Source organism: Gymnoscopelus microlampas (genome assembly GCF_963454915.1).
Source record: "Gymnoscopelus microlampas genome assembly, chromosome: 18".
NCBI lineage: Eukaryota > Metazoa > Chordata > Actinopteri > Myctophiformes > Myctophidae > Gymnoscopelus > Gymnoscopelus microlampas.
The window spans coordinates 39,695,781-39,718,588 of NC_139955.1; the positions used below are offsets into that span (position 1 = coordinate 39,695,781).

At 41.5% G+C, this 22,808-nt stretch overlaps 1 protein-coding gene across 1 annotated transcript; it reads left to right on the forward strand.

Annotated features, from left to right (window-relative positions):
- Positions 1–950: 950 nt before the first annotated feature.
- LOC311034051 (protein-glutamine gamma-glutamyltransferase 2-like) lies at positions 951–22,640 on the forward strand (the record flags this gene model as incomplete). Its single annotated transcript, XM_084041791.1, has 16 exons — positions 951–1,098; positions 10,557–10,736; positions 10,983–11,252; positions 12,997–13,115; positions 13,392–13,520; positions 14,425–14,599; positions 14,873–15,008; positions 15,430–15,539; positions 16,156–16,271; positions 17,401–17,527; positions 18,701–18,870; positions 19,210–19,384; positions 20,521–20,684; positions 21,812–21,945; positions 22,170–22,331; positions 22,493–22,640. The coding sequence occupies 16 exons, from the start codon at positions 951–953 to the stop codon at positions 22,638–22,640; spliced, it is 2,463 nt and encodes an 820-aa protein (XP_083897917.1).
- Positions 22,641–22,808: the final 168 nt, after the last annotated feature.

Here is a 22,808-nt window from a genome sequence, read left to right on the forward strand (position 1 = left end):
CCGAGTGAGGTGAAAAATGGCAGGAATAAAAGGAGGCCAGGCAGAGGCTGTAATGACCCCCTGATGAGGATGGTTATTTCTGGGAGCCAGGGGACAAATCTTGTCTTATTGAATATTCAGCGGCCATATTGTTTCCAGGGAGATGGAATGAATTTATATGAGAGCAAAATACATCATGTTCTGTTACTGTTTAGGTAAAGTGAACTCAGGGCTCATGTATAATAACGCTGCTGTTAATTCGAACCCTCCCTTTGAAAGCAAGTAGCTGATCTCAACTAGCCTCTGTGAAGTGACGACTAAATTACAACAGCCAGCTGATGTGAGTGGACTGTTCATTTGGAGGATCAATTTCAACCACTTAGGGCACGGTCACACCGCACTTTTATTCTACCTATGAGGGCGGATTCTGCCAATGAATTTCAATGGGAATGGAGCGTTTTTTTGTGCAGAAATCCGCAAATGGCAGCAAACCGCTCTATTCCCATTGAAATGCATTGGCAGAATCCCTCCTCATAGGTAGAATAAAAAGTGCGGTGTGACCGTGCCCTTAAGCCCTATTTCAAACATAGCAAAAATACTGTAGCCACTCTGCAAGTTCACAATGCACCCAAAGACAAGACAGGCATAGGGTATAGGGCATATGTTCAGACGAGCTAGCATTCCCTCTCAGCTATTCAACTATACTCTCTCCAAGAGAACACCATCCCTATTACTGTGGATTGGAAGAATTCTGAGATAGGCTACCAATCGATCGTTTTTTGCCTATAGGCCAAATCGATCAGTGGAGGTTACAGTGATGATGACTGTAAACACCACCTGGAGTCTAACAGAGAGGCATATTATGCCAGGATCCTGATTGTGGAGGCTGTTTCTCCTCAGCCTTCAGTCCCAGATCCACTGTGCCAAACTGCAAGAGCTCCAGGTGGATTCCCCACATGATCCTCTGGATAATGGATTTCTTCCTTAACACGGAGCAGTTTGTTAAGGTCAACAGCCCCACCTCTTCTGTCATGCTCACATCCACCGGTGCCCTCAAGGGAACAATGATTTACTCAGTCCTGTTTGCGTTAGACTTCAACAACGAGAGGGGCTCGGCCAGTGTGAGCAGCATGGCTGTGAAGTTCACAGATAATACTCCACTGTTTTTATTTTTTTATCTGACTAGGGCTGCAATATCAATTATGTCCTCTGCGATTATTCTATTGATTACTTTTTATGGGGAAAAAAATGTGTGTGTGTTTATTAACTAACACATTGGGATAATAAATACAACCATGGAGTGCCAAAACCGTATATATACGGTTTTTGAAAACATTTTTTTTTCCCCTTCACAGCACCAGGAGATATCATTTTCCGAAGATTTAGACTCCAATCCACTTCCTGGTTAACTTATGACTTCAAAAGCCTGTATCTCGGCTCCTAAAAAATGGTTAAAAATCCTGGCACTCAGTGTACTCTGTTTTTAAAAAAACCTGGCACCCCATGTGTTAATATGTACATATTTTTTTCATAATGATACATTGATTAGTTCGATTAACTGTTGCACACATGCCCTTTAGTTTGTATTTTTCAGCTTGGTATTGGGGGCTCTCAGAGACCAACAAGGTCCAGCTACGGAGGGTGACCACCTTGGGGTCCAAGCTCTGTGGGGAGTGCTCCATCCCTCCAGCAGAGGGCAGTGGAAAAAAAATCAAGAACGCATGGATTATTAAAGTTCTCAGTCACCATAAAAGGTTATTTGTATTCCATAGAAGCCAGCATGTCTTCTAAAGCATGTTGCGCAGAGAAAATAGTCAATCTACAAGCTCTCAATGCGTGTATAGACTATTTTTGGTTTCTATTCTTTAAAGATTAGTGCATTTGAAGTGGTCAAACTAGCAATTATGTTTAGAAGCATTTTCGATGAAACCCTAATAGTCTCGGATATTTCCTAAAAGCAACAAGTAAAGCCTCAGTCTGTGATTAACTCACCTGGTTGGCAGTCAGGGACGTGCTGATCACTGGGAAGTGTGGGACAACTCCCGAACGGCCGGTCCATTCCAGGCCGAACCAGGCAAGCCGCTTAATAACATTTCTGATAATAAAGTATTCAATCAATCAATCAATAATTTTGTTTTTGATAAAAATATGTATGTTCACCGCAATAACCCTGCCATCCTTATTTTAGGCACAAAAGATTGCCGGTTGAAAAAATTCAACCGGCACTCACTAATAGTAGATGGCCTGTACAGTAGATGGCCTGCCTCTGAAAGAGGGTAGCCGTAGATGTCATCCATGGCCATGATAGCTTCCAGCTTCCTCGCTGTTCTCACATTAACCACCACCTCCATCCCAACAAGGGAGCCAGCCTTCCTCGGCAGCCTGTTCAGGTTGTTGGTGTTCCCAGTGCATCATGTGATTTTTTTCACATGATGGATCATCTGTTGCATCTGAACACACCTCTGTGGACATTCTGTTTTTTTATGTGTGTGATGTGTGTGCTTTCCTTTAGGCTTATACACACTTGACTGGAATACTTGTTGAAAGAGAGCAAACTTTTGGGGGTCTTACTGTGTCACACATCAAAAGTAGAAAAGAAAGCCGACAAAATCCGCGCCGACGTGAGCACAATACTGACGATGAAAGAGCACATGCAATATTTTTTGTCGTGCCTTCTGCAACTTTTCTTGAGGTTCTCACCGAGTCTTTGTGGGCCAGAAGAACCTCACTGCCACTATGAGCAACGTGCTGGCTTGTGATGGGGACAGTGTTAATTCTGGAAAATCTGATGATAATGATGCTTATAAAATACAATACCAATTGCAAAGGGGAGACCGAAGTTAAGTTTCCAAACGTTTTGTGGGCAGTTCCTTTTATTCACCATTGTCTTGTTGTAGTTGTGGTGTGGACTCTGCCATCCACTTGAGTTAGAACGGCTTTTAAAACGATATCTTTATAGTTATAGTTAGTTATAGTGGTTGTGAACAGCCTTTAACCAATTAAACCCCAGCATCCGTATTGTGGGGAAAGCTTTCGCTGAAAATAGCCTATCAACAGGCTCACAAGGCGTTGCGTTGCAACACATTGTGAGCTTGTCCATCGGCTATTTTCAGCTACAGAATAAGATATTTAATGTAGAGCAAAAACAGAAAAGGCCCTAGTATAGAGCCCTGAGGGACTCGGCTTAACCATATGGATTTGAATTGGTTAAGAGAGAGGCCAACAGAAAGAAGAGAAAACAAGAGAGAGAGAGGAGAGAGAGGAGAGAGAGCTCAGCGGGGACAAAGGGAGATGACCTTTCCAGCTTTCCTTTTTCTCTCTTTTCAATATGAGGAATTACGTGAGGAAGCCTTGGAGAGGCAGAAACACACATATTGTCTCCTTTCACTGACAGTCTATCAGCAATGAATATTGCCACTGTCAGGCAGAAACCTTGTATGTCCAAAGTCGACAAAAAGAACCCGTGTTCCAGTGGATCCAATGTAATTATTATTTATTTACAAACTCTTGTTAAGACTTTTCAATTGGTTCAATGTTTTAATAACCTTGCCCGACAGCAAAATGTAAATGTTTCTACAATCTATCATTAATGAATACATATATAGTTATCAAGTTAACAAGCACATGGTAGGTAGGTACTTTATTTATCCCGAGGGGAAATTAAGGTGTTACAGCAGCTCTCATATGTAAATAAAAACACATTGTCATAAAAAAACATATAAAATAGGTATCTAAGCATAGTCAACCTACAATATAAAAAAAGACAGACCAAACACAACTAAAGAGTCCGATGGCTTGCATCCCACATCCCCTCCATCCTAATCATCCTGATCAAGCCAACCAGATGAGGAGTTGTACAGTTTTATTGCTGCATGCAGGCAGAAAATATCTCCTTCAGCGCTCCATCCTGCAACTTGGGTGTAACAGGGGGTTGCTAAAGGAGCTTTTCTGCCCTGCCACAGTGTCATGTAGGGGATGAGGGGGATTGTCCATGATGGCCAGGAGTTTAGTCTTCATCCTGCTATTGGCCACCTCCTCCAACAGTATCCAAGGTGGTACCGAGGACAGAACCAGCCTTCTTGATAAGCCTATTCAGCCTCCTGCTGTCGCCTTCCTTGATACTACCCCCACCCACCCCCCCCAACATACCACCGCATACAGCACTGCGCTGGCCACCACTGACTGGTAGGACATGTTCAACGGAGTCCTATCAGCTGCATACTTAAATAAATGGCAAGTAGCTGTATTGTGCCTGAAATCTGAGGTGTAGAGGCTAAAAAGGAAGGGAGCCAGAACTGTCCGCTGGGGGGCGCCAATGTTACTCACTAGTGGTGGAAAGGGTACTCCAATTCTTTACTTAAGTAAAAGTACCAACACAGCAATATACTCTGTTACAAGTAAAAGTCCAGAATTCAAAATTTACTTGAGTAAAAGTACAAAAGTATTGGCATCAAAATGTACTTAAGGTAACAAAAGTAAAAGTACTAAAATGTTTGAAAATAACAGATCTACAAGCTCACAACGCGTCGCTACGCTATCAGTCCACCTACACTCACTCACTGAGGGCCAAAGGTATGAGTTCTACTCAGCAGGATACAAGAGACAGAGATACAGTCAGTATGGGAGTAAATAACTGACTTTGTAAATCATAATGACCCTTTTCCTGTAAACTTGGCCTGCATTAGAAACAGCAATGTCAAACAGTAATGATTTTCTTTTCTCTCACAGCAAGAAGGGATAAATTCCATTTTCATGGGTCATGATGGGAGGTCGATACTGGATATCGTTGCTGTCGGCCAGAAACCTCTTATCTCCATATTATTATTTTTGTTGTGTTTTTCCCTAAATGAATGCCCTACTTGATCATACTACAGTGTCACACAAAAGTATCAAAAGTAGCAGAAGTTTTGTTTTAACCAGAACTATAACTTCAAAAATCTGCCTAGGGATTCATGCACCTTTACACATGATTAAAATAAACATGGAAAACAGCTTATAGGCTATGAAACACACATTAAATACGTCCACACAGCAGCATAGCAATCGCCAAGTAAATTGGAGGGATTATAATGATTGAATTAGCCATTAACCAATCCAATCCAGCATTACGCTTCAGCTTCAGCACGATTCTTAAATGTACTAAACTGGAGAGAACAAGTTCATTCTCAGTTCAACCAGACTGTTGCATTCTGACTTTCTCATTCCAATGCAGTAATACTGGAATGACCAGTAAAGTCATGATTATAATGATTTTTACTGACAACTTTTAAAGCCTCCAACTACATTTCAGACATGCCGGAGCCGTATTAGCGGCCGCGCAGCCTTAGATCCTCGGGCAGGGCTCTGCTGGAGGTTCCTACTACTCGCCTTGTTGTCACCATGGGTGACCGGGCTTTCTCGGCCCGGGCACCTACAGTATAGGCTCTGGAATGCCCTGCCCGAGGCTCTAAGACTAGCTAGCTCACTGCATTCTTTTAAGTCACAGCTGAAAACATACCTTTACACCCAAGGCTTTCACTTAGACTCTTGGATTCGTTTATGTATATACATTTAGTTTTTTACTTGATTACCTTTTATTTTTATTACCGGTAACTGTTGTTGTTATTTCACCCTGTTGCACTGTATCGTTTTTTTCCTGCCATTGGAAAGCACTTTGTAACTTTGTTTTGAAAAGTGCTTCATAAATAACGTTTATTATTATTTTATTTTTTTATAAAATGGAACATGTTTTATTCGGTTCATTGACTTCATAGTGCCACTGTGCTGTGGTGGGCCCACACATATGATATGTTGCTGTAATCTCACGATGTCTGAAGGGCAGCTAAACTAAGCTGTAGCTCAAAGCAAAGCCATCTGCAGAGGACTGAGGAGTTAACATAGTAAACTGACCTACAGTATAAGCTAAGTTGCACAACGTATTGTAGCTATAGGGTTGGGATCCGTTAGGATTTTAACGATTCCAGTTCCTCAACGATGCCCTCTTAACGGTATGATTCCTTAACGGTTCCCCTTAACGATTCCTATGTATTCAAAAATATATATTTAATTTAGACTTTCGTTCAAATTTTTGGATAAAGACAAATTGAATCATGCGTACAATATTGCATATATTATGGTAATGGTTCTCAAAGTGAGGTGCAGGGACCCTCCGGGTTACTTGAGGGGGTTCCAAATGGACCCTTAGAGGTAAGTAACTCTGAGAGTGTACAAATGGAACCAAATGGACCCGTTAAGGTCCATTTGGTTCCATTCGTACACTCAGAGTTGTGGTGGTCCTTGAAATTTAAAAAGTTTGAGAACCACTGATAGCGTAATAAACCGGTTCTGGAAACGGTTCCAAATGTGAGTCCGGTTCCACAATGTTGGATCCGGTTCCTCCGATTCCACATCCCAACCCTAATTGTAGCATCCTGAAGGTGTGCCATTGGCTATTGTAAATGAGCAAAAGAGTTCTTCATTTGAACCCCTGTTTCATTACATATAATATATATTCAAAGATTTTTTTCCCCACAAAATTGTTATGAGCATATGCGCGCGCGCGAGCGCACACACACACACACACACACACACACACACACACACACACACACACACACACACACAGACACACACACACACACACACACACACACACACACACACACACACACACACACACACACACACACACACACACACACACACACTTGGATTGAACAGGTTAAAGTCTCTTTGCAGACATCCACTGCATGCTCCCATACTGTCATCTCTCACACGATTCTTGTGTTTTTGAATATAAAGAGATGGTTAAAGTTCACATAGAGATGTATTTTTAACAAGTGCCATCATTGAAATAGAACAGAAACTGGGTAAAGTGAGACCCCTGGAGAGCAGGTAAGAATAATTAAGCTAGTCGGAGTGGCTTATTGTCAGTATCAGCAATATTAGTAGTCAAGCTAAATGTCTTCAGCTGTGTAAAATAAGTCTTCTTTTCTTTACCTGTGAAACACATAAACCTGATGATGAGCCAATCCTGCTGATAGTGACATACTGTACCAGTGTGGCATAATACACAGGTTTTCAAAGCTGCAGCAGGTTTTCAAAGCTTTACACTATTTCATTTTTATAAATAAAAAAGGCTATATGGCTATTTGGGGGTCCTTTGCATGGAAATCTTAATGGGAACCTCTGGCTTAAAGGAGTAGTTCACCCCAAAAAAAATTACTTATTTTCTATCAATTACACACCCCATGAAGTCTTGAATTCATGGATTTTGATTTTGTTGTATTCCTGAGCCAACAATTTCATGACCGGGTCATCGGTCAATAGGATACTCAGTAGGAGACTCTTTGAGTCTCCTGCCGGAGAATCTTTGCCGGTCATCACATTATTGGCTCAGGAATGCAACAAAAAACAAAAAATTTCCATGACTTCAAGGCTTCATGGAGTGTGTAACTGATAGAAAATAAGTCGTTTTTTGGGGTGAACGACTCCTTTAAGCAATTAGCCAAATAAATGAATTTCCTAAAGCTTCCTATATTCCATGAGGCCTTGGATACAGCACTGCGAAAGAGTAGAACAATCTTTACAGTAGGCTCTCATCGAATATGTTCCTAGAAGTTCAAAAGAACAATCTTTAGTTAACCACCACACAATCAGAGCTAACTTCCATAACAACCAGTGACAAATAAATGAGTGAGAGGATCTTGCGATTATTTTGATCAGGTTTCAGTAATCCTGAGAACACGACTGAACCACATAAATGCATTTTAACGGCTGTGACAGCAAATAATACAGTAGAACCAGACTTTCAAACAGTATCATCACAAAGTGGAAGTGTGCCTTTTGAAGCGTTGCTACTTTTATGGTCTAGTTTGTATTTCAGTTGATTAAATAAATAGCCATGCTGGTCTTGCAACCAAAAAAATCGTTTTCTATATCGATTCACAGATGTGATATCATGATTCAGCTGGTGCATCTTTCTGCAGGGGGGGCAGAAATATGCGACTGCTCCTCCACTGCTCCAGGAGGGCAGACTACAACTATCGATTGGCTCGGATGGCACCTTCTCTCTCTGCCAGCCTGTTCTTTTATCATCTCACCAATTCCCTTGAGGGTCAATTAAACACCCCATAATGAGAAATGCCACCCTACCTCACCCCGAGAGGAGCGAAAACTATTTCACTCAGAACATGAGGAAATGTTTTCAACATTTTTCAGCAAAATATTGCATGATAGCCTGAGGCAGAGAGGTCTAGACCAGGGGTTTCCAACTGATTTATGAAACAGGGACCACCACCCTGACTGAGAATCAACTTGGGGACCACTGTTGTGTTGGGAACTTGGGAGGGGGGATATGGGCGTGGTGTGGGGGAAAAAGCTTGAAACTAAATATTGACTGTTATGGGCTTCATTTAATTTGTTTATTCAAAGTGAATTAAATCAAGCCCTTAAAGGAGTAGTCCACCCAAAAAAGTACTTATGTGTTTTCAGACGTTGACCAACAGGTGCATTTGGTTGCTGTGTCGTATAACGGTGTTGCTCACTGAGAATTATACAATGAAGTGTAAATCAGGCTCCAGGGTCAGTGTCTTCAAACCAACTGGGAATGTGGGTCAAATCTGATTTGCAAAAATCAGTTTCCATTTCTTTTTTTTTGCTGTTCATAATAATCAAAATTTAAATACACCTGATTTGAATCTGGATGGGCCATAAATCTGATCTGGGCTAACAGTGTGAGCCCAGATCTGGCCTAAGGCAGTGGTGTAAAAAAACTAAGTACATTTACTCAAGTACAGTACTTAAGTAGCCTAAAATTCTGAGGTATTTTTACTTCAAAATTGTTACTTCTACTCCAATACATTTCAAAGGCAAATATTGTACTTTTACTCACTACAATTATTTGACATTTGACTAGTTACTTTGCAGATATACATTATTGTATTATAAAACATACATTAACCACTTCAGCCCCATTTTATACTACAAGCTCACAACGTGTCGCATCGCGACGTGTTGTGAGCTTGTAGATCTGCTATTTTCAAACATTTTAGTACTTTTACTTTAGGTACTTTAAGTACATTTTGATACCAATACTTTTGTACTTTTACTCAAGTACTTAAATCTCTCCCCCACAATGGTGAATGTTGAAAACCGGTTTTTAGTGTTTTACAGATATTTGTCTAAACTCGGGACACAAAAACTTGAAACTGTGACAGTCCCAGTCAAACCAGGACGTCCGGTCACTCAAGATGCATGCAATAATTATAAGCGCTTAAAACCCTATACTTAGTTGACTAGAATACCCCAGGCCAGGGCTGGCCAGAGTAGGATCGCTAGGGTTCAAGGGGTTAAGTTATGTCTTCACCTCAGAACCTGTGTGCCTGCATTGAAGGTGCTTTGAGTGACTGATTTATTTCCCCTGAGAAAAGATGACTGGTTTAACCCTTTAAGACCGGAAAGGGAACGCATCTGTGTCATTTTAAGATGTCTTTGAGCTATTCAAAACAAGTTTCACAAGTAGCGCTATTCAGGTGTTTATATATAATGCTGCATGACAGCAACACTACCAGACACAGACACAGACACAGACACACATACTGTACATACACATACACACACTGCAGCTCCCTGTGACTTCTACCTCTGTAGGACAACACAAACATGGCAAACATGGATCTGAGTAAGTAAACTGTATATTATTATTATTATTAATTGGTTATTTGATTTGATTAAAGCTGCAATCCAGAACTTATTTGAATTAATAAACCGTTATTTTATCTGTAGGCCTATGGTGTTTTTTTTGTTGTGTGCCATTTGTTTTTAAACCCTGTAGCACTTTGTGATTTGCAAAAATTCTAAGTGCGTTAAATAAAATGCATTATTATTATTATTAATAGTATGTTACATTGCCTGCCAGAGTTTTTTCAGAAAAGTCTGTAGCCTCTGCCAGGGTTTTGCCATGATTTTGGTACCTGTTCGCGTAGCCACAGATTTTTTTCCTCCAGTATGATTGATCCCCAGATGGTTTCTAATCACAGATGAGATTCAGGTGTGGTTTCACAAATGTCAACGAGGTCATTTTGACCTCGTTGACATGTTTGGTTGATGTTTCAATATAGCTCAAAAGCAGTAGTTTTAAACCAAAAAACAAAGTGAATTGTTTGTCCGTTTGAATTTTAACATTGAAGTGAATGGAGCAGCAAATCTTCGAACATTTTTAGCTCCTAATCTGTTCATAATTCGACAAGGGTTGAAATTATAAAAAAAATGCAAAAAAAAAAAAAATATTTTTTTTTTTGAAAAAAATATATTTTTTTTTTCCTTTTTTCCAAAGACGTATATATACGTCTTTGGCGGACAACAGCTGATAATTAAAAGACGTATATATACGTCTTTGGCAGCTAATGTGTTAATACAACATAGCTTTGCTGTCAGGTGGAAACCTCATGAATGCAACCTCACACTGCATTCATATCCGTGTGTGCGTGTGCGTGTGTATTACCAAATGTCCACATAAGCATTTTATATGTCAAGCTGCCAGTAGGTCAAGGAAGACGCTCATTAACACACTAACTCACATAACTCTTGAACCGTAGGTCGTACAATGTTCAAGAAGGTGGACTTCCACTGTCAGACCAATAACTCCTCCCACCACACCAGTGACATCACAGTTGACCAGCTGATCGTGAGGCGGGGACAGTCATTCGTCTTGACCGTTGACCTGCTGCGACCTTATAACCCTGACGTCGACCAGCTCCGCTTTACTATTGATACAGGTACCGTATGACCCGCCACGCCCAATTGTGAACTTGTAGACCTGCTCTTTTTGGCGAAGAGGTTTGGTGTAGAGGGAAAAAAGGAGGGGGCCTAGCATAGATCAACTGATTAAATACCTTGTGAGAATTCCATAAAATCATTGGTAACACCTACGAAAGAAGTAAGGAAGAGGCCCGATTTCTATTCCAATATGCTGCTATGCATAGAGCCTATTGTAAAGTGTCATCTTGTATTGTAAATTGTAGGTCCCAGGGCCTCGGAGGAGCTCGGCACGCGGGCTATGTTCGGTATCCGAGGCCTTGAGGGATTCTGGGCCAGTAAGGCGATATGGAAGGCGGTGCTTAACAAGGGTTCCGCCCTTCAGCAAGGCCGCGTGATCTTGGATGTGACGCCCCCTGCTGACGCTCCCGTAGGGGAGTACTACCTGTCCGCAACCAGCGAGCAATTCCTGTCTGCAGCCAAACGGGAAGTGGACATGGGCAAGCTGGTGGTGCTCTTTAACCCCTGGTGTAAAGGTACGAATGGAGGGAGGGAGGGAGACACCTTTGAACATTAACAAATCCATAATCATCTCATTATAGAACATCAATACGGGGCATGGTGAAGTGTCTGCCCACCACCCACCTTTGTGGGTGGTGGGCAGTGACAACTGCTGTTGTCAGGAATCAATTGGCATAACGACTAAATTGGGAGAAAAAGGGGTAAAAAAAATCAAGAAGGTTTTATATAACGTATACATTGCTGTTTCTCTTCAATTCCTAATCCTTCCTTCCTAATTAACATCAAGACATTTCAATATATATACTGATTCCTGACTGTGGTTGAAGATGGATGGCTGGATGGATGTGATAAAGCCATGCTATTTATAATGTGTACATTGTGTGTGTGTGTGTGTGTGTGTGCGCGCGCGTGTGTGTGTGCGTGCGTGCGTGCGTGTATGACTGGATGTTTGTTGGGTTGTGTATTTTATGTAGATAACTGGGTGTATGTTATTTTGTGTGTACTGTAGATTGACTGGTTGTTTGTTGTGTTGTGTGCTTTGTGTGTAGATGACTGGGTGTTTGTTATGTGTTGCGTTTTTTTCTCTGGATTCCTTGGACCACAATGCAACTCCCCACACACACCACGCCCATTTCCGCCATTTAGCGTTTTTTTTTTCAAACACTTTTCGCTCCTACACATTTTGTCCAAAACTCCTGCAAATCATTACACATCATCTCTGTTGTCACGTGATCATGATGTATATGTCAGCCTTTTCAGATTCCCTTTTGGGATTGGCTTTCAAAGAATGCGGAAAGGGCCTGTTTTGCACAAAATGCCACAAATCAGGAACGCAGTGTTTCATTGCCATGAAACTTTGCAAATGAAGGCATTGTATTAATTTGCTTTTAATGACCAAAATAAAACTAGGCCTACTACCACAAATATCTTTTCCCCTTGATTCCTTTGATCAAGGCCCTGGCCATTTGTGCTTTTCCGCCATTTCACATATTCTTTAGTCTCGCGTAGCCAGACCCAACTGAAAATGAAAAACAGCGACCTCTGCTGTTTGTTATATGTCTGTTGGGTCTGGCAGGAAGCAAACGTAACACCAGTGCGCAAGGAAACCGGGGTTTGTGTCTGCCTTCAGCGCATCACTTCCGGTTGGTGCGACTATATTTTCATTCCCACTAACAATATTTATACACGGAACACTAACACCACTTCTCCCAGAGAACATGGATGGTTTTGGTTATAAGCCCACTTGTTTCTATGATGAAAGAGCAAGTTAAAATGTGAATATCTTTCCGTGGTTTTGTCTGCTCCGAGGACGCTATTGCTAAATTAGTTTCGGTTAGTTTCGAGGGGGGAAGGGTGGAGGGACACGTGAATCCCGCCCACTACATTTGATTGGGTAAAGCGCGGCCTGCTTCCTGATCTGAAGGCACACCCACTTGAAACCAATGCGCACAGGTTGTCAACACGGCTACCGACAGATTCCAACGCAGAGCAGAATCTGTTCTTGAGAGATTACATATTCTTCAAATTACACTTTTTGCTATACCACTCCTACGAATTTTGTCCGAATGTCACTCAAAACATATCATCTCTGTCATGTGATGACGATGTATCAGTCAAATTTAGCAGATTGCGTTCCAATTGCTCTCCACATTTTGCGGGTCCTGGGTAGTCAACCTGGTCTAGTGGGGATCTATACACTTTTCTTGTTTTGTGTGTTTTGTGTATAGATTGACTGGATGTTTATTGTGTTGTGTGTAGATGATTGGGTGCATCTTCCTGAGGAGGCTGAGAGACAGGAATATGTGATGAACGAACAAGGAATCATCTACAGAGGAACAGACAGATACATTACTGCTTTGGCCTGGGATTATGGACAGGTAAACATGACATTAGATTACACAGTGACAGGTGTGCATTACAATGAACAGAGGGACAGACAGATACTGTAGATTGATATTAAAGTGTTGATAGAATGTCATATCCTTGTGGTATTTAATTAATAATGAATTCAATGGTATGTGATGAACAAACTATCGCCCAACATTAGGCGTTATTTCCTCTGGTCAAAATCTAGATTTATTTAAGAATCTCATGATGTGACTAAAAAAGGTCTTTATTAAACTCAATATTTTGATGTGTCTCTTGCCGTCCAGTTTGAGGAAGACATGGTGGACATTTGTCTTAAGTTGTTGGACGTCAACCCCAAGTTCAAGAAAGACTCAGCTGATGACACCGCCGCTCGCTGTAACCCCATCTATATCAGCAGAGTGGTCAGTGCTATGGTAAGGCAAAGGCAAGGCAAAGGCAAGGCTTATTTGTATAGTAGCCTGTAGACCAGTGGCTCTCAACTTTTTCTGGATCAGAGCCCATTTGAAAATCTTGAAAGTGTTTGCGATTTATCACTATCACAATGAAGTATTATTATTATTTTATTTTTTTCATATTAATGTTATAATATATCAATAACATCTTGGTGTTTTGCCAATTACTTGGGGGGGGGGGGGGTAGATTGACTATTTTGCTATTGTAGTGAAGTGAATGTGAAGTCGTCATATATGGGGTGAACCCGTATATGACGACTTCACCCATTTTCAACCTATCGTCATATAATTCAGGGGTATCAAACTCTCTATTAGTGAGGACCAATTATTTGAAGATAGGTTGAAAATGGGTGATGTCATCCTTATGTGGTTAAGAGAAGTGCAAAAGAAACATTATAAGAGGAATACGTTGCTGTTTTTTTATGACCTGCTTGTTTGTCTGCCGACATATCTTATCTATTGTCAGTGGTGGAAATGAGTGCATACATACAGTACTTGAGTAGTTTTCAGGTAGGCAACTTTTACTTTAATATTAAAATGTTCTGATACTTTATACTCCAGTCCATCTGAGAGGGAAATAATGTACTTTTTACTCCATTGCAGTAATTAAAAATAGCCCACCTTAACCAGCTCTAACCTTAAAGTGCTGAACACTTTGATGCATTACTAATTACAATCCAATAATATGATTCTGAATTAGGCCATTCTACAAAATTAGTACTTTACATTTTGGTAAGCCAATACCTTTGTACTGAAGTACAATTTTGAATTCAGGTCTGCTGTAACAGAGTATTTCTACTTGTGTTACTTTTACTTAAGTAAAACGTCTGAGTACGTCTTCTGCCATTGTGTATTATTTGTGCAGATCAACTCTCTAGATGACAGAGGAGTGCTGGCCGGATCTTGGGGTGATTATTCCGGCGGCGTCTCGCCCACTCATTGGAGCGGAAGTATCGAAATCCTGCGAAAATGGCGCAAATATGACTGTCAAGCGGTGAAGTACGGGCAGTGCTGGGTGTTCGCCGGGGTCATGTGTTCAGGTAGAAAACCCGAGTTAATGTGACCTGGTCAAATACATTTGGAAGTGGAAGTGGAACACTATAAAAGTGAAGCTCATAAATGGGTTCTGTACATCCAGTGATAGTGCTGGCCCATGTCGTCGAGACTGACATGACATGACAAAAGGCCTCAGCGCTTGTTCAGTGTAGATGTGTAGATGTGATATACTGTGTGTGTGTGTGTGTGTGTGTGTGTGTGTGTGTGTGTGTGTGTGTGTGTGTGTGTGTGTGTGTGTGTGTGTGTGTTTTTTCCAGTGATGAGGTGCTTGGGAATTCCATGTCGTGTTGTCACCAACTTCCAGTCAGCTCACGACACGGACGGCAGCCTGACCATCGACGTGTTCCACGCAGGCTACGGAGCCTTGCCCAGAGATTCCAAGGACAGTGTTTGGTGAGTGTTTCTGGACAGTGTTTCTCATCGCACGACGGCGTCGTTGCTGACAAGAACTGATCTACAACTAAAGGCTTTGACACACTGAAAGCAGCAGACACACTTGACCTATAGTTTTGGCGAATATGCAGACTTACAGTGGTCATTTGTTCTCATGTTTCGGTTACATATATAGGCTTGTTTTTTTTTTTTATGGTTAAATTGTCATTTAGATAGCATGTTATTTAGACAGATGCTAGGTTAATTGTTTACCTGGTATCCTAATGTAGCCTACATATTATTTTGTCCCTTTTATGCCCATGCAAGCCTTTTCTGTTATTTGTGGACATTACTGCCGGCCTCTTGTACCTGGCTTTAACTTTGGCAAGTCTTGAGTTTAGAGCGCAAACCTTTCTACCTTACTGTTGTTTGTGTCATGCAGGAATTTCCATGTGTGGGTGGAGGCCTGGATGAGACGGCCAGACCTGAAGGAGGATGGAAGCTATGATGGCTGGCAGGTTATAGACCCAACCCCACAGGAGAAGAGCAAAGGTACCTAACCTTTTTCCATTTCAACGACCCCCTGTTTGACGTGCATTGGGCCAGTGATTCGCAAACGTTTTCATGTCACAGACCACTAAGTGAAAATACTTTGTCCCAGGGACCCCCATACAATATTTGGGTTGTTAAAATGTTTCCAAATGTGTCCAAAACTTTGGGAAAAAACGTAGATCAGCTATTTTGAAATAGCTGATGTATAATATAATATATACATCAGCTATTTCAAAATAGCTGATCTACGTTTTTTTATGGAAGGGATTAGGTTAAAGTGGTTAGACTGATTTTGATTCCATGTTAAGTAATTTAGCTGGGACCCCGTGGAACGCCCTAAAGGACCCCACTTTGAGAACCACTGTTTTAGGCCACAGAGCCCACATTTGATACCATGTTTTATCTCTGGGACCCCCCAATATACATAGTAAAATCCTCATTGTTGATTTAACTCTGAGAGTGCACAAATGGACCCACGAGTGGTTTCATTTGTGCACTCTCAGGAGTTATGGGAGTCTGTGGACTAATGGCATACCAAACTGAGGGTCCTTGAAATAAAAAAAAATAGTTTGAGAACCCGTGGAATGGACTAACATTTTGTTCTCCTCTCCTGAAGGTGTGTTCTGCTGTGGTCCGGCTCCAGTCGCAGCGATCCGCGCCGGACACACCGACCAGAAATACGATGTTCCGTTTGTCTTTGCTGAGGTCAACGCTGACTGCATTGACTGGCTGGTTAGTACTTGCTGGACGGGAAAGGAACTATATCAGTGGTTCTCAAAGTGGGGCCTTAAGCGGGTTCCAGGGGGTAGTTTAACCAATTGGACCCTGTATACATCAGCTACTGTACTTGAAGAGCCGAAAATAGCCGCTCTACAAACCGCTGCACAAGCTGGGAGCTTGACCTGCTATTTTCCAAAAAATATTGAGAAGGTTTCAAACTTTTTAACAACATAGATTTTATATGGGGGTCCCTGGCACAAAATATTTTCAGATGGGGGTCTGTGACCAAATACATATTATTTTGTTAAGGGGGAACAAACGGCATAAAACATTTTCTTAACCACTTAAGCCCTACTTGTATATACTTCTTTGTATGACAAAATAGCTAAATTAGCCAATCTACAAGTTCACAACGCAACACGTTTTGAGCTTGACGTCCCCCAATCCAAATATGGACGTCTTCCACCGCAAGTGCCCAAATACGGACACTTGTTCATCGTCCAAATTAACCCAATATGAAAATCTACATCACAGCGAGAACCGTATAAAAGGAACGAGACATTATAGCCCTCTTGGCCCACTAGATTAAGCACCGAGTCAGATAGCTGTCTCGGGAATCACATACATACAGTAGCAACAGTCTGATACTGAACTCTTGGAAAAAAATGTTTGTGTGTGTGTGTGTGTGTGTGTGTGTGTGTGTGTGTGTGTGTGTGTGTGTGTGTGTGTGTGTGTGTGTGTGTGTGTGTGTGTGTGTGTGTGTGTGTGTATTAATATCTATACAGTTTGACTTATCTGCTCACAAATACTTCCTGTAGTCATGATTACATGATTCAGAAGCAGACTACTGGCAAATGAACATTCAGGATGAAACCTATATCAGTGGTGGACACGGACAGCAACACATTATCTACTTTGTATTCGTTTTTTGGAAGCTTATGACTTTCACTCCATTACATTTCACATTCATTACCCAAATATGGTGACTATGATGTGAACCTACTAACAGCAATATGTAGATCTGCTGTTTTTGCCGAATGTTTGCCCCATAATAGGGATCCATGTGGTTAAGTGTTTTGTAGCTACGTTTATATTATAATTATTATTATAATTACAATGATGTGTTTTTGTATACTGCTAGGTTATGGCTGATGGATCAAAGAAGAAAATCTTTTCTGACACTAAGAGAGTTGGTCAAAACATCTCCACCAAGTCTGTGGGCTCCAACAAGAGGATGAATATCACAGACAGCTACAAACACAGAGAGGGTGAATATTATGTGCACACATGCACGGATATAAATGAGGACACACACACGCCTGTCTACCCAAATGCATATACAGTACATCAGTGGTAGATAATGAAGTACATTTACTTGAGTACTGTACTTAAGTACTTTCTTTTTGTAATACTTTTGTAATAGGAAAGGACCCACGGAACCCCAAACATACAAAAATACATGAAAAAAATATATCAATGAAACCCTAACCACTTTCACTTTATACATCTTTCGAAAATCGTGAAAATAGCCGATCTACAGGCTATCAATGCGTCTCATCGCAGCGCGTTGTGAGCTTGTAGGCTAGCCTATTGTCACTACTTTTTAACATTTCAGAAGATTTTTGAGGAAATGTCAAAATATCAATACAGCAAAGCATTGATATAAAAAAAAAAATTGTCCTGTAATTTGTACTTTTGAATTCTTCAGTATTTTTAAAAGCAAGTTCTCCAGTACTTTAACTCAAGTACAAATTTGACCGAGCTACTTTCACTTGTTGAGTAATATTTGACTTTTTTTTTTGTAATATTGGGTAGTCAGAGGTGAGATTCAAAAAGCTAAAAAATAGCAGTTAGTTAAAGCTGCACTATGTAAGTTTCCTCTTCTACCCCGCAAGTGCTGAACCTTTTACCATTGAGCTAATAGAGCCTGCCTGCTTGCTCAGGGAGGGGATACATTGAATCCCGACCGTCAGGTCAAAATCTGTGTCAAACCACAAACAGGATCTATAACATAACTATAATAACCCTTCTTCCTCCTAACCAGGGGAGTCATTTGGGGTCTCAGGGGATGGCAATTGTCACCCCATAGTGTTCACATTTACCCTCAAATGTTACTTTATGCATATGTTCCCCAACTCTGAACATTTCTTGCAGATTAATCTGATTTCAGATCAGCACTGAGTGCACCTCAATCCATGCTTGAAGATACTGTAGATACTGTATGCGCTTTCTTGTCTGCAACCATACATTTATTAATCACTTTCAACCTGGCATCCCTATTTTTGGGCACATCCAACTTTTGTAGCTGCAACAAAAACTACAAAAGCTACAAAGCTACAAATATACTGCGTTTCTTTGTATCTTTTGTATCTGTCAGTGTGAACGCAGCCTTGCCCCACCCCCTATTTTCGTTTCTGAAATGACACCTCTGCTCCTAACAGGTACCTACAAGGAGAGAAGTGTCTTTAAACACGCCCTCACCAGAGATTACTCCATAGAAGGACGGCCCAGAAAACCAACGGAGGAACCCGAGATTGTTCCCCGAGATCAGGGAACAAATGGAACAAATGGCGTCCATGCTCCCCAGGACATTTCAATGAACATCGAGGAGGTACTTACTTATGTACTTGTACTTGAGGACAATGGATGTATGGTGGATGTACAAGCTCACGACGTTGTGTGAGCTCGTAGATCAGCTATATTTGGAAAAAAAGGTTTGAAAGATTTTGAAAAAAGATTGTGAAATGGGCCATGAGTATTTTTACTTTGGCACTCTAAGTATATTTTGATGCCAACAACGTTTGTTCTTTTACGCAAGTCACATTTTGAATACAAGCCTTTTACTTGAAAGAGCATTCTATATTGTGGTATATTGGTACTATTGGAAAATCTAGAAAAGAAAAGAAAACATCTGAATACTTCTTATAACATTGGTTATGTATTATTCTAGGTGTCCAAGCTCATCAACGGTCAGGACATCAGTTTGAAGTTGCATATGAGCAGTAAGGACCAGGCAGTCAGGAGGTTCTCTGTTAACATCAGTGCCCAGGTCATGAGGTACACCGGTGTTCCTTCTGCTAACGTCTACACCCAGCTGAACAATGTCACTCTACGGCCTAGACAAGGTAAACTATAGTCCATCCCTACGGTCAGTTCACAGACAGACAGCTGAGTAGAGAGGTAACACAGGTCGGAGCCCAGTCCACGCCAATGATTTCACTTCTTGCAACCACTTTCATTCCTTGCGTCTCGACTTTTCTGGAAAACCTATGTTACTATATCAGTGGTTCTCAAAGTTTTTCATGTCAAGGACCTCCAAAATGTATTTGGCCGCCGACCCCCATCTGACAATACGTTGTTCCAGGGACCCCCCCCCCAGAAGCAAAGATTTGAGTTAAAAATGTTTGCCTTAAATATATGTTCAAAGATTTGCACAAAATGTTCACTATTTAAAAAAAATAGCATTGGCAAACGTTCTTAATTGGCACATACCTGGAATGATTTATTTTGTTCTGACACACCGCGCTGCTCCATTCAGCTAAACGGATCACTGGGGATTTAAATGGACACGTCAACTTTCCCAGTTCTGAGCTGGTTCTTAAACTGGTTCTGCGCGGCAGTATGTCCAGTTAAAGGTAGGGTAAGTGATATTTTTTGGTGAAAACAAAAAGTGTTTTGTTAAAAGGTTAAAGGACTAAATTCTGATAGTAATAATTGCTATAGAGTGTTTGCTCAGTAATAGGGGTCTCTCTGTCTCTCCAGCTCTTTTATAAACAGAAAATACATTTTCAGGTAGGTGACAAAACTTCAGCCAATCAGAGAGTACCCATTTATCACCTTTATTTTTGTGTTTCGGTTCCAATTTTGTCTGCTCATTTATTTGTGTCATCACTTCCATTTTAACTTCTTTAATCTGTATCCTGACTGACTTCTCTATCCTGATTGGATACAATAGGTATCCCGACCTGAAAATGCATTTTCAGTTGCAGTTACTGAACAAACGCTATATGGCGATGAGTACTATCAGAATATAGAGCTATTTAACACTTATTCTAACCAAAGAAAATCACATACCTTACCTTTAAGTCTCTCTTTCTCTCTCTCTCTCTCTCTCTCTCTCTCTCTCTCTCGGAAATGGATTGGAAATGAACTGTAAGACAGTTTGTTTATCAATTATTATTACTGCTGCAATATGGCCTGCACTATCTATTCTATTAATTGTGAATTTAATTGAATTCGGTCTGTCTCTCTCTCTCTGCAGACATGTGCGTCTACATCCTGGTTCCAGCCTCAGCGTACAGGGGACACATGCTGAACAGTGACAGTGTGAAGGTGTCAGTCATGGCCACAGACAAAGAACGGCCAGATGCCATCTACCTGACAGAGGCAGACATCACACTGGAAAGCCCCCCTATCTCTATCACTGTTAGTACTACATTAGTTACATCTACTAAAACTGGCACTAATCGGTGGTGGGCAAAGAATGTTCAGAAATAGTCAGACATTTTTGTAAGTTTGGGTCACAAGAGTCCCCTTCCTAGATATGTAGTGGAGTCAAAAGTACAATATTTCTTTGAGTTAACCCATTAAGACCTGAGGCGATTCTTAAAAATGTTTTCTAAATCCTAACAGTTTTTTGAAAAAAAAATCATGTTTCAAGATTTTTCAAAAATAGCAGATCTACAAGCTCATAGCGCGGCACTCGGTGCCGCGCTATGAGCTTGTATATCTGCTATTTTTGAATAGCCAAGGAAATCTAAAGTGACACAGATGTGTTCCAGGTCTTAATGGGTAAAGTCATCAGCTTGAACAAAAAAATAATAATACAGTAATCCAGTATTTAGTTACTGTCCTGTAATACCACCACCACTACTACTACTACTACTAAGTCTGATTATCAGACTGAAGCAAGAGAGGCAGATTTAGAGAGTGGGTGGGGTCTATGGTCTGGATCCAGGCTAACTACTACTAGTCCTACTACTACTAGGGCCGTCTGTGACCTCCCCTGCTGCTGTAGCGCCGGGATGAGGTCCCTAAATAAATAAAAAAACCCTAACCCGAGAAATCAAAGCTCACAAGGTTTAATCCAGTAAGGCAGGGGGGTCCTCAGAGTTACTACAGGGGGGCCGCCAAAACTTTGTTGTGAGAGGATATTTTTTTCTTTTACATTAACCACTTGAACCCTTGCATCCCTATTTTGAGGAGAACTTTAGGCAAAAATAGTAGATCTAAAAGCTCACAACGCCTCGCAGGGCTATTTTTGGCAAAGAGGGGAAAAAGAGAAGACCAAGTTCAGAGAGAAAGGTCAAGTTTACTAACGTATTGACAATGTTAAGTGTTTAACGTCTGAAACGGTTCATGAACATGAATCATATTAAACGTTAATTCACACAATACCGATGATAGTGCTGTCAAACAAGTCTATGAAATCTATGAAAAAAAGTTTAATCTGCAGCACAATGTGTGTGTGTGTGTGTGTGTGTGTGTGTGTGTGTGTGTGTGTGTGTGTGTGTGTGTGTGTGTGTGTGTGTGTGTGTGTGTGTGTGTTGTAGGTTCCAGAGCAGGGCCAGCAGAACACAGCGCTGCCAGTGGAGATTGTGTTTAAAAACCCACTTGATGAGGTGATAAGGAACGGCACTCTGACTATCAGTGGCAGTGGACTGGTCAAATATGCCATTACGGCCAGGTCAGTGTGTGTGTGTGTGTGTGTGTGTGTGTGTGTGTGTGTGTGTGTGTGTGTGTGTGTGTGTGTGTGTGTGTGTGTGTGTGTGTGTGTGTGTGTGTGTGTGTGTGTGTGTGTGTGTGTGTGTGTGTGTGTGTGTGTGTGTGCGCGCGTGCGTGCGTGCGTGCATGTGTGTATACCTCCATACAGTATGTTTTGGTAATGAATGTGTTGTTGTGTATGTGCAGATTAGCAGAGCTGGGTCCAGAGAGCCAGGTGAACTTCAAGCTCTTCATCCTTCCCTACAAGTCAGGAGTGAAGACTCTGCTGGTGGACTTTGACTGTTCCAGCTTCAGAAACATCAAGGGAAGCTGCACCGTCCACATTCTACCAGCCACACGCTTGGGAATGTGATCTGAGCTGTCCACCTTCTACCAGCCACATGCCTGGGGATGTGATCTGCACCGTCCACCTTCTACCACTCACACCCCTGAGGATGCCCCATCCACATTATATCACTCACCCCCCCTGAGGATGCCCCGTCCACCTTCTATCACTCACACCCCCTGAGGATGCACCGTCCACCTTCTATCACGAACACCCCTGAGGATGCATCGTCCACCTTCTATCACTCACACCCCCTGAGGGTGCACCGTCCACCTTCTACCACTCACACCCGTGAGGATGCATCGTCCACCTTCTACCACTCACACCCCTGAGGATGCATCATCCACCTTCTACCACTCACACCCCTGAGGATGCACCTCCGTCCACCTTCTACCACTCACACTCCTGAGGATGTAATCTATCCTGCTTCAGTCTGGGACAGTGGTTCACTACATGGGATCAACAAAAAATAATAATCTCTGGGGCACCAATCTCAGAAC